This window comes from Notolepis coatsorum, assembly GCF_963971535.1.
Source record: "Notolepis coatsorum genome assembly, chromosome: 20".
In the NCBI taxonomy this organism is placed as follows: domain Eukaryota; kingdom Metazoa; phylum Chordata; class Actinopteri; order Aulopiformes; family Paralepididae; genus Notolepis; species Notolepis coatsorum.
Genome location: NC_140184.1, coordinates 58,298,550 through 58,311,157, shown reverse-complemented (window position 1 = coordinate 58,311,157; position 12,608 = coordinate 58,298,550). Strand labels below are relative to the sequence as shown.

At 47.6% G+C, this 12,608-nt stretch overlaps 1 protein-coding gene across 1 annotated transcript; it reads right to left on the bottom strand.

The window, feature by feature from the left end:
• Window positions 1-869: 869 nt before the first annotated feature.
• On the bottom strand, window positions 870-11,964 carry chst8 (carbohydrate (N-acetylgalactosamine 4-0) sulfotransferase 8; the record flags this gene model as incomplete). The annotated part of the gene is made up of 3 exons (XM_084337120.1): window positions 870-1,889; window positions 6,589-6,626; window positions 11,883-11,964. The coding sequence occupies 3 exons, from the start codon at window positions 11,962-11,964 to the stop codon at window positions 870-872; spliced, it is 1,140 nt and encodes a 379-aa protein (XP_084193246.1).
• Between the last annotated feature and the right edge of the window lie 644 nt (window positions 11,965-12,608).

Here is a 12,608-nt window from a genome sequence, read left to right as displayed (position 1 = left end):
AGTGCCCCTTAACAACTTTTGAAGTGAAGAGTTACATTGTAGGAAAAATATTTTCCCAGTGCAGATATTTTCCCCACTTCTCCCTATGTGATTACTACAAAACGATGTCATGATTCTGCACAAAATTAACAAAATAGGTTAACAAATTCTATTTTTACCGTAACATACTGTTTTGCTAAATAGATTAATCTTAATTGGAGCTGGGCAGGAAAGTCTACATTAAGTTACAGCTACTTACACAAGTAAATTAAGTATTCATTCATTTAATTTGGCAATACATTAAAATCTACTTTGTTAGCCATCAGATGTGTTTTAATAAGAAGTTGTGTGAAAATATATACACTGGTGGGAAAACATTTACAAAAATAATCAGCCTGATGGCATTACAGCTTCCAGGTGATGGGATCTAGATGCTACTAAAAAACGGGCCTTCTGGCTCCTCTGTGAGGTTTACAACGTTATCCACCTCTACGGTAGGCAGTGGTGTAGTCCAGGGTATACACCCAAGTATCCGGAGCATATCTTTCTGGGTATTTAGAGTATAATCGCCTACTAAATACTTAATGAAATATAGTATGTAGTACAGGATGGTGGGGCTACAGTATGCCTACTTCCCCTCAGCAGTATACCCACCTCCTCTACTGCAACCATAACTACATACTGTAACATCATTGTCTGTAGATTAAGAGACAAACTCTCATCATTAATGTAGGGCTTTCTATGTAACTTGACACTCGGGCAACATCATTTTGTTTCCTGACACTGTCTGGGTAAATTGCATGTGTGAGGTTAGGATACTATTGTGATAAGGGTGTAAAACATAAGAAGAGAATGTTGCTTTAATCATGATGATCGTCTTCATAGTCAAATCAGTATAAATCTTTAAAAGGCTTGGAATAGTTGAACATCAGATAGTCCATGTAGTAAAAGTCATAAACCCGCTGTCTCTCCCAGCTGCTGATCTGTGCAAAGTATTTCTGCATCAGGTTCGTGGAGGTCCTCTCCTCTTTAGGGTTCCTATCCTTGAAACGGGGCAGCGTGACGTTCTCCGGCGCCCCGACCATTCGCAGGAGTAAGTTGGACTCCTCCTCCATGTTCTCAAACTTCCCGATGAAGTCGTAGTCCAGCAGGCAGGGGTTGCAGAGCTGGTTGGCGGGTTCCCAGTGGATGTCCATCCCCACCGGCCGGTGGATGTCCAGCAGGTAATGCACAAACTCCTGGAACGTGACCCCGTTGCCCGTCTTCAGGGCTTCCTTGGAGGCGTTCAGCCTGTACTTGGAGATGATGGGTTTCCCAAACAGGGCGTGGTAGTAGCTGTTGGGGCTCTCGAGCTTGTCCCTGTAGGCCGACACCAGCCTCTCCAGTGGCTCGCGGACAAACACAATCTTGGTGTAGGTCTCCAGGCGCTGCAGGATGCCTTGCCGGTCGAAGCTGTTCAGCCTCTTCAGGTGATTGTCGTAGTGGGCAGTGTCGTGTGGGATGGACTTGGCGTTGGTCGCGCGGCCCGTCAGCACCATCAGGGTCCTCTTCCAGTTGGAGCAGCCGGTCTTGGGGACCTCGCAGTACAGCAGTTTGTACTTGTCCTCCATGAAGATGTGGGACACGTGGTGCGGCGTGACCGTCTTGGAGATGTTGCTCTTGTACTTGGCACACATGTCTTTCATCAAGCGCTGGCGGGCCTCCTGGATGGAGGAGAGTCGGTCCCGGGTTTCCGTGGTCAGGGACGCTGAAGTGGAGGAGGCGTTGTTGTTGGGGTTGATCATTGGGCTAGTTTTTAGGAGTTTCCTGTGCCTCTTGGTGACGTGACGGGAACCCATCTCCTGTTCCTGGGATCCGGGCGTGGCCGGGAAGTCTGGGAACTGCATTGGAGGGATGGGGCTGGTAAGAGCCTGTTGGAGGAAAACAGACATTAAAGAAAATGTTAGGATAGGGCAGAGGGATAATTGTAATATGACACCACTTAGATATCAATTTGATTATCGTTACTTAACATTTTATTAATTTGGTCTTTTGAAACCTGAATATTAAACTGTACTTTAGACTGAGAAATGACACAAAGAACAAATCATTGTATTACATGTCATCACTATATCAAAATCTTTTTGAGGCTGTGTAAACCAAATGTAAGCCTAGGAGATTTTTTTTGCATAGAAAATATGTATTGTTAAACTAAATTGTAGGGCGCAGTTGGTTACATCTTAACCCCCCCCCCCCCACCTTTACACCCATCATTCAAATTCCTAAACCACACAATGCAACTTAACCTGCTGACTGTATTCACTGCAGTACTCAAACCGCCCACTTGGTGATGCTGTTTCACTGTATCCATCCTAGCTCTCCCAACTCTTGTGCTACATTCAAATGTCATGCACGGCACATGACTTTCCGTGACCTATCAATAAATGGGGCGGTAATGCCGTATAAATGTCCCATAAACACTTAATGGGGGAACCTAAATTAGAACCATCTACTGCTTGATTGCTATCAGATGATGCCGTGGGCCATCATGCATTCTGACATTTTATTTCAATTAAAAGGCGTAATGGTGCCATAAAGCCAATGGACTGGACGTATGATTTTAATTTTACAACGACTACAGTGATGAGGCCCATCGTGAATTTCGGGGCTCATCTGTCTTGTACGAGTCGGACGCCTGTTGTCCATTTATTCCCCTGGGGGAGGGGGGGGGGGGGAGGGGGGGGGAGTGTGGAGGGACCTGAAGAAAGAGGGAAAGGAAGAGTCCCGCCCACCCACCCAGTCGATTTCATATGCGTGTGTGGGGGGAGGAGGCGAGCGTGTTTCCGGCTACGCTTCAGACGCCCACGGGCTCCTCATGGATACGCTCTAATGTAACTCCCTCATCGGTATTGATGATCACAGCGGAGACGAGAGCCATCTGGGGTCAGGGGAGGGACAGAGCGTGCCTGACATGGCAACCTGGTTTGTTGTGTGTGTGTGTGTGTTAATAATATCTTGATTATCCACGTATCCATATACCGGACTTATCCCCATTTCCAATTGGTGGGCAAGGTGAGGTGCTGGCCGTACACACGGTGCTTGATCTGCATGTAGGACGGGTTGTCTCTGGGCCCTGGTGTCTGCTCTCTGAGCCCTGTAGTCTAGCAGGCTCCCCTACTCTAATCCTCCATGACAGCTTCACCTCCACGCTGCTGCCCTTGCAGGAACACAGAGAGACTTATAGGGCAAAGGCTGGATGTGACGGGGGCCCACTGGGTCTGTCTGTCTGACTGGCGTACACAGTCAGAGTGGTGGGAGGGCATACAGAGTGGTGGGAGGGCATACAGAGTGGTGGGAGGGCGTAACACAGTCAGAGTGGTGGGAGGGCATACAGAGTGGTGGGAGGGCGTAACACAGTCAGAGTGGTGGGAGGGTGTACAGAGTGGTGGGAGGGTGTACAGAGTGGTGGGAGGGCATACAGAGTGGTGGGAGGGCATACAGAGTGGTGGGAGGGCATACAGAGTGGTGGGAGGGTGTACAGAGTGGTGGGAGGGCATACAGAGTGGTGGGAGGGTGTACAGAGTGGTGGGAGGGCATACAGAGTGGTGGGAGGGCATACAGAGTGGTGGGAGGGCATACAGAGTGGTGGGAGGGCATACAGAGTGGTGGGAGGGCATACAGAGTGGTGGGAGGGTGTACAGAGTGGTGGGAGGGCATACAGAGTGGTGGGAGGGTGTACAGAGTGGTGGGAGGGCATACAGAGTGGTGGGAGGGTGTACAGAGTGGTGGGAGGGCATACAGAGTGGTGGGAGGGCATACAGAGTGGTGGGAGGGTGTACAGAGTGGTGGGAGGGTGTACAGAGTGGTGGGAGGGCGTAACAGAGTGGTGGGAGGGCGTACAGAGTGGTGGGAGGGTGTACAGAGTGGTGGGAGGGCATACAGAGTGGTGGGAGGGTGTACAGAGTGGTGGGAGGGTGTACAGAGTGGTGGGAGGGCATACAGAGTGGTGGGAGGGTGTACAGAGTGGTGGGAGGGTGTACAGAGTGGTGGGAGGGCGTAACAGAGTGGTGGGAGGGTGTACAGAGTGGTGGGAGGGCGTAACAGAGTGGTGGGAGGGTGCACAGAGTGGTGGGAGCATAGATATATATAGAACACTAGATAGCTTAAGGCGGAGTCACCAGCGTCACTGAACCGCCGCCATCTTGCCCAGGTCAGCCTTGAGTGAGAGTGAGTGAGCTGCACAGACAAAAATACTCATAACTTGCTGAAATATTGACGGATTTACAAACGGGTTGGTTTGCTATAAACATCAAAGATGTAGTTATGATACTGCATACTTATAAAAAAAAATTAAGCTGTTTTTTTTTTACAAACCGCTTCATAGCCACGCTAATAATGCTTGTAATAAACCAAACCGTTTGTAAATCCGTCAATATTTCAGCGAGTTATGAGTATTTTTGTCTGTGCAGCTCACTCACTCTCACTCAAGGCTGACCTGGGCAAGATGGCGGCGGTTCAGTGACGTCGCTCTCCATTGGCCGGCAGCGCGGGTAAGCTATCTAGTGTTCTATATATATCTATGGGTGGGAGGGCGTAACACAGTCAGAGTGGTGGGAGGGCGTAACACAGTCAGAGTGGTGGGAGGGCGTAACACAGTCAGAGTGGTGGGAGGGCGTAACACAGTCAGAGTGGTGGGAGGGCGTTACACAGTCAGAGTGGTGGGAGGGCGTAACACAGTCAGAGTGGTGGGAGGGCGTTACACAGTCAGAGTGGTGGGAGGGCGTACAGAGTCAGAGTGGTGGGAGGGTGTAACACAGTCAGAGTGGTGGGAGGGCGTTACACAGTCAGAGTGGTGGGAGGGCGTTACACAGTCAGAGTGGTGGGAGGGCGTTACACAGTCAGAGTGGTGGGAGGGCGTTACACAGTCAGAGTGGTGGGAGGGCGTAACACAGTCAGAGTGGTGGGAGGGTGTACAGACTCTAAAACACTCTATATTAAACCCACACCAATCTGGTTTTAGAGAAAAACACAGTACAATCTCGGCGGCTACTGTAGTTATAAATGACATTGTATCAGCCCTTGACAAAGGAAAGCATTGTGCTGCCCTGTTTGTAGATTTGTCTAAGGCGTTTGATACTGTTGACCACCTTCTCCTCTTACAAAGATTGCAGAGTGTTGGCTTTGATACAGGTGCTTGCAGTTGGTTTCAAAACTATTTAACAGAAAGATTTCAGTGTGTGAAAATGGGAAATGCCCAATCAGAGCTTCTACCCATCACAAAAGGTGTTCCACAGGGATCAATCCTCGGCCCGGTCTTATTTACCATTTATATTAATAATATTGTCTCATCTCTGAGCAGCTGTCAAAGCCACCTTTACACGGATGACACAGTTCTCTATTGTACTGCTGATTCTGTGCAACTGGCCACTAAATATTTACAACTCTCCTTTGACGCCCTGCAAGATGCACTTATTAGTCTAAAATTGGTGCTTAATGCCAGTAAAACTAAATTCATGTTGTTTTCCAAAGCCAAAAATATTGTTTATAGTGACTTGCATATATCGACTCTGAACAGTTCTGATATCGAGAGAGTTTCAGAATACAAATACCTTGGTATTTGGATTGATGAAGGACTTACATTTAAATATCATGTGGGCGTTCTCGCCAGTAAATTACGGAAAAAGATTGGCTTTTTGTATAGAAATAGAGCCAGCTTCCCTATGATTAGTAGAAAGAGAGTTGTTGAAGCAGTGTTCCTATCTGTTTTGGATTACGGAGATGTGATTTATAGACATGCAGCGGCTTCCACTCTTAAGCCCTTAGACTCTGTTTATCATTCAGCCATTAGATTTATCACCGGTGATAGTTATGGTACTCACCATTGTATCCTATATAATAAGGTCGGGTGGGCCTCTCTGGCAGAGAGACGTAAGTTGCATTGCAATCTTTTTATCTATAAAGCCATAATTAGAGATTGTCCAAATTATATTAGTTCTTTATTGGAATGGACCACTGGACCCTGTCGTACACAATCTAGTTTTTGGCTTACACTTAGAGTGCCTAGAGTTTGTACTGAACTTGGTAGATCTGCTTTTGGCTTTTTTGCCCCTACATCATGGAATACCCTGCAGGAAACACTGAAACTAGACACTCTAGTGTCTATGGGTCGGTTTAGAACCTTAATGACCAATCAGGTCACCACAATATGTAATTGTTTTTAAATTATTACCTCTGTTTTAATTTTGAGCTATTTTATTCTTTTTAAAAGATTTTTTATTATTATTATTTTTATTTTTTTAATGTATTTTAAAATGTGCTCTCAATTATTCTGATTGTCTGATGTCTTTATATTTATGAACACACTGTGACACTTGTGTATGTAACATCTCGACGGCACTGTAAATGAGTTTAATTACTCAGTGTATTATCGAGTATAAATAAAGATTGAATGAGTCAGAGTGGTGGGAGCGCGGCCTCTCTTTACACAGATTCTATCAGCAGTGCTGAATAGATAGATACGATCCCAACAATCACTTTGCTACAGATAACAGGTGATATAGCAACTCTCAGAGTCTCTATCTTTCTGTGTTTTTTGGGGGGGGGTTGGTGGTTAGTGGAGTAAACATTTACCTCTTTGGACTGCCGAGTAGTGCCTCCGAACTTCACATCTGGGGAGAGAGAGAGAAAAGAGGGGAGAGTGAGAGAGAAAGAGAGCGAGAGCGAGAGCGAGAGAGAGCGAGAGAGAGAGAGAGAGAGAGAGAGAGAGAGAGTCAGTGCTTGAGAAAACGAAATCTTTAGCTTGTCCTAGCTCAGAGACACCTTTGACACATCCCAACATCCCAATTATTTTAACACTTCCCATCAGCCAGCACCCCCACCCTAGCATGGAGCATCGGCGTATTTAGACCACTATCAGTAGGGCACGTGCCCTACTGATGATCATCTGTGCCCCACTGATAAATTTTTTTTTTTTTTTTTTTTTTTTTTTTTTACAAATGTTTTTTTATTTCCCCTTTTTTAACATGATCAAATGATCATTTAACATGATCAAATAATTATTATAATATTTTTTACTTCACTTTGAAATATTATAGTGGAATATTTTGCAATGTTGTCGCATTTATCTTGTTGAAATCCTCCAACAGGCTCTTTTTTGTAAGTTGACTGGTTTGCACACCAATAATACAGTGCACTAATAGAATAGTAGAATAGATAGTAAAATTATGCAATAGTTTAGCACCAGAGTAAAATAGTGCTACAGTACAATCAACAGCGGGGTGTATTAGAAGGCTATGGTGAAGAGGTACGTTTTTAGCTTATTTCTGAAAATATTAAGAGATCTAGCTTCCCTAATGTCCATAGGTAGTGTGTTCCATAACTTTGGTGCATAGTTAGCAAAGGCTGCATCACCGATTTTCTTTAGACTGTGGCTTGGAACCTTCAATAGTAGATGATCGCAATGTTTATGTGAGGTTTTGTCCGCTGCTCACCAACTTTCTCTGTCTTCTTTAAGCCTACTGTTAGGAATTCCCTACTCACTCTCTCTAGCCCCCACCCTCTCGTTCTTTACTCTCGTTTACTCTCAGTGGCCACACCTGGACTATTATCAATTACCTCTCGCACCTGTGGTGGCAGGCTAATTAGTTCCCCTGTGGGCTTTAAATACCAGGGCTCTTCCCCTCGTTTCGGTGTGGGGTCGTGTTGTAAACATGCCGTATCATATTCTCAAACATCTAGACTCTTTCGGGAGGTCCTCTGTTCTGCCTATGCTGTATTGATTCTCCGGCGTAGAGATGTATGCTCCAGCCTTCGCCTGCTGTCGCCGTTGCCTGAGAGTGGGACTGGTCTGCGCTCCCTAGACTTCCACGGGAGGCATCCCAGTCATCCACTTCAGACCCCCTGCGCAGCTGTCGTCCTGACGCACATCCAGACCAGCGCCCGGCGTGAGACGAGGTGCAAGCTTTGGCCACCTGTCGCCGTTTGCCTGGAGGGAGACATTGTACTGCGCTCTCTAATCCTCTACGGGAGGTATTCCAGTGTTCCACTCCAGACCAGCGCGCCAGATGCGCTCAAGCCTTCGCCACCTGTCGCCGTTTGCCTGGAGGGAGACACTGTACTGCGCTCTCTAATCCTCTACGGGAGGTATTCCAGTGTTCCACTTCAGACCTTCGAGCTTGGCACGCTCTCCCGACCAGCGCGCAGACGCGCATCTCCTAGACCTTCGAGCTTGGCACGCTCTCCCGACCAGCGCGCAGACGCGCATCTCCTAGACCTTCGAGCTTGGCACGCTCTCCCGACCAGCGCGCAGACGCGCATCTCCTAGACCTTCGAGCTTGGCACGCTCTCCCGACCAGCGCGCAGACGCGCATCTCCTAGACCTTCGAGCTTGGCACGCTCTCCCGACCAGCGCGCAGACGCGCATCTCCTAGACCTTCGAGCTTGGCACGCTCTCCAGACCAGCGCGCAACGCGCATCTTCTAGACCTTCGTGCTTGGCACACTCCTCCTCGCAGACGCACCCCGATGCGTCTCTCGGTTCCGGTGCGCACTCAAGCAGTGGCGCACCACTCTGTTCCTCGGCTCCGACAGCGGCTACCCGGTGGACGACACCCTCGCCACCGCCACTGTTCCAGCACTCTGTTCCTCGGCTCCGACAGTCGGCTACCCGGTGGACGACACCCTCGCCACCGCCACTGTTCCAGCACTCTGTTCCTCGGCTCCGACAGCGGCTACCCGGTGGACGACACCCTCGCCACCGCCACTGTTCCAGCACTCTGTTCCTCGGCTCCGACAGTCGGCTACCCGGTGGACGACACCCTCGCCACCGCCACTGTTCCAGCACTCTGTTCCTCGGCTCGGACAGCCAGCCACCCGGTGGCGATGCCCTCGCCCCGCTGCTGTCCCTGTACCATTACGCATACGCCTGGGTGAGTTTTGATTGTGATGTCACTCACCCAGCGTAATGCCTCTTGCCCCCGTTCCCGCTGCTGTTTCCTGTACCATTACGCATACGACTGGGTGAGTTTTGATTGTGATGTCACTCACCCAGCGTAATGCCTCTTGCCCCCGTTCCCGCTGCTGTTTCCTGTACCATTACGCATACGACTGGGTGAGTTTTGATTGTGATGTCACTCACCCAGCGTAATGCCTCTTGCCCCCGTCTCGCTGCTGTTCCTGTACCATTACGCATACGCCTGGGTGAGTTTTGATTGTGATGTCACTCACCCAGCGTATTGCCTCCTTTAGTTCTCACTTAGTTAGTAGTTTGGACATTTCATCTCCCACTCTGTTTTTGTTCTCACTTAGATAGTATTTTTGGACTTTACATCTCCCCCTGTGTGTTTGTCACACGAAGATATTATTACTTTGTTACCTTGTTTATTTGGACTGTTCTGCATCTGCTCTGTTTGTTCCCTTTTGAATATTAACCCTCTCCTCTGTTCTGCAGAGCGGCCCAGATGTTTTCCCACCATTCCCCAGTTCCTCCCTGTTCCCCAGCCCGCCTCCGCGGGCCTCAGTCCCCTCTGTCCCTAGTTCTCCCCTTTCTAGTTCCACCTAGTTCCTGGTCCCAAGTTCTCCCCTTCTAGTTCCACCTAGTTCCTTGTCCCTAGTTCTCCTCGTCCCCAGTTCTCCTGTTCCCTAGCTCTCCTTGTCCCGACTTCTCCTAGTCTCTAGTTCCCCTAGTGTTCCTTTAACCTTCCCCTAGCGTTCCTTTAATGTTTCCCCTAGCGTTCATTAACCTTCCCTTAGTGTTCCCTTTTCCTGCCCGCCTCTTAAAGGCACCTAGTTTTTCCCCTCTTGTTATATTCCTGTATTTGTGTTCTCCCTTAAAGGGACAGTGCCCTTTTTCCCTGTCTCTCAATAAATATCTGTTTCTTGGCAAACCATCATACCTGTCTTGTGTTGTGCGATTGGGGTCGGTTACAAACCATAACAGTTTATACTTTGTATATAAGGAGGAGGACCTTGAAATCAATTCTAAATGTTACCGGAAGCCAGTGTAGGTTATTTACTTTACTAACTTTGGGTTTGATCCAAGGAGTAAGTTGCCCCATATTGTTCTGTAACATTTCTCTTTTTGTTATAGGACCGACTAGTAGGATTTCAGTTTTGCCCTCATTTAATTTTAGGAAGTTGTTCGTCATCCATTTGTTTATTGCTAAGAGACAGGCGGAAATGGAGTTTATAGCTGTGTGATAATTTGGTTCAGCGGAGATGTACAATTGTGTGTAATCTGCGTAACTATGGAAACATACATTGTGCTTTCTAATGATGTCTCCTCAATGTTCAATGTTCAATGCAATGTTCAATGCAAGTAAAGCACTTTAAACTTTAAGTATGACTAAATGCTTTCTTGACTATATATATAGTAACTGTTCCAAAATGCATAGATTTCTATGTATTTTAGGGGTTTGGGGGGCTAGCTCTTTTTAATATAAATGTCAGATTGTTTTATTTATTTCATAGATTTCTATGCATTTCAGGAGTTTGGGGGGCTGGCTCCCCCAAATAATTAAATAACATAACCCTAACCTAACCCTTAAACCGAAATAAAGTTTTAAAAAAATAGTTACAAAATCCACCCATTTTCGCCCACAAACCGGCCAAAACCGGCCAAATTTTTTGGTGCCCTTCTGTGCCCTACTGAAGTGCTGGGTCTAGATACGCCCCTGGCATGGAGCGCTGGCACCTCCGCCCCCTCTGCGTGTGTGTGTGTGTGTGTGTGTGTGTGTGTGTGTGTGTGTGTGTGTGTGTGTGTGTGTGTGTGTGTGTGTGTGTGTGTGTGTGTGTGTGCGTGTGTGTGTGTGGGTGGGTGGGGTGGCAGGTCACTCTGTCTGTGTAATGAGCTGCCACAAGCATGAAAAGTTGGTAAATGAGATGCACTCCCAGTGGAAAGCAGTGGGAGAGAGAGAGGGAGAGGGAGAGGGATGTGAGAAAAACAGGAGGGGGGGGGGGGGGGGGGTGAAAGAGAGAAGGGGGAGAGTATTGAAAGAGGGAGAGAGAGAAAGATAGAGAGAGAGTCCTGCTCAGAGCTGCAGTTTACAGTTTGTGTCATTTCAGGAGAGAGAGAGAGAGAGAGAGAGAGAGAGGGAGAGAGAGAGAGAGAGAGAGAGAGAGAGAGAGAGAGAGAGAGAGAGAGAGAGAGAGAGAGAGAGGGAGGTAGACGAATGAAAGATTTGATTTGTGGCAGGGGGCAAGGGGGAGAGAGTATGTGAGGGACAGGTGGTGTGTGTATTGGCAGATGCTAGGCAGCGGGACAGGCAGGCCATGTGTGTTTAGTGGTCTTTCTCCAGCTGGACATCCCCCCCTCCCCCCCCCCCCCCCAGGCTAGCTGATGTGTAATCAGGCCGACAGCTTGGAGCATGACTCCACGATGGCTGATGGAAAGGGGGGGGGGGGGGGGGGGGGTGCAAACACCTCTGCCTGAGTGGCTTGTCACTTCCAATTTGAGCCTGGGAATGATAGGACCTGCAGAGAAGGGGGGCCCAGATGCAGGCCACAACCCTCCCTAAGTGATAAGATCTGCAGGCCCCATTTCACATTTAAGCACATCTCAACGTGCGGAGAGGTAAAACCCACCACCACACAACGTTTTCTTTCTTGATTAGTATGCAGAGCTCAACTGTGGACTTTCTGCTTTGAATCCTCCTTTCCCTTGACTCCATTCTTCTGGAGCAGACTGAGAGGAGGAGGAGGAGGAGGAGGAGGAGGAGGAGGAGGAGGAGGTGTCGATGGAGGCCCCTGACATTTTCTAATCTTGTTCGGTGCAGCTGTGCTATTTGATCTCATAACCTAATGATGGCTTGTGGAGGACGTGCAGCTCTGATGTCAGTTTACATTGGTGAATATAAATACATGAATATTTATTGCACCGTGTCGTCGTCGCTCTGGGAACACAGACCCAGTACAATAGCTGTGCTTCACCTGATCGTCTGCTGCGACCCAGACAATGGATCACGTTGCTATTAGCCCTGCGTAGCGCCCCAACTATCTCATCAAGATACATGCTTATAGCTATTGATCCCGGAAACCCCATCAGGCTGGTAATTGAAATCTCCAGAGGTCTAATTTGTTCCTGCTAAGAAGTGTTTTTTTGTTAGGAGGTGTGGCTGCTGGGGACTGTCAACGGTCAACTGTCCATAGACAGGAACTCTTCAAACAGAGTAATCTCCCTTTACCCTGTCTGAGCCATGCACCTGTGGATAAGGCCACTGCGGGAATTTGTCTATATCATCCACTGCATTGTTAAAGGATGAACAAGCCATTCTCTCGGCGGGTCCAGTGACAGATCTTCGGTTGGCCCTAAAATTGCAGTATTCTCACAATTAGTAAATCAAAATGACTTCTCTGGTAAAAAGGATCCTTTTTTATTTTTTTATTATTACACAAGTAATACAAATTAAACAAGTATTTTACAACCATATAAATTGAATAGAATTCCAGGAGTTTTATTAGCCATCAATTATCTATGTGACCATGTATTTGGCTAAGGCTAATATTTATTGTTGTTTGACTGCAATTTCACACTCAGTCAATTCTACTCAGTTATTGATTTTTACTGCAGTGCTGTGAAATGCTGATAAATAGTGAAGAACGAGGTCTCATCTTAAGAGATTAAGCAAATGCCTACTGTTTTCCTACTGTACAAAT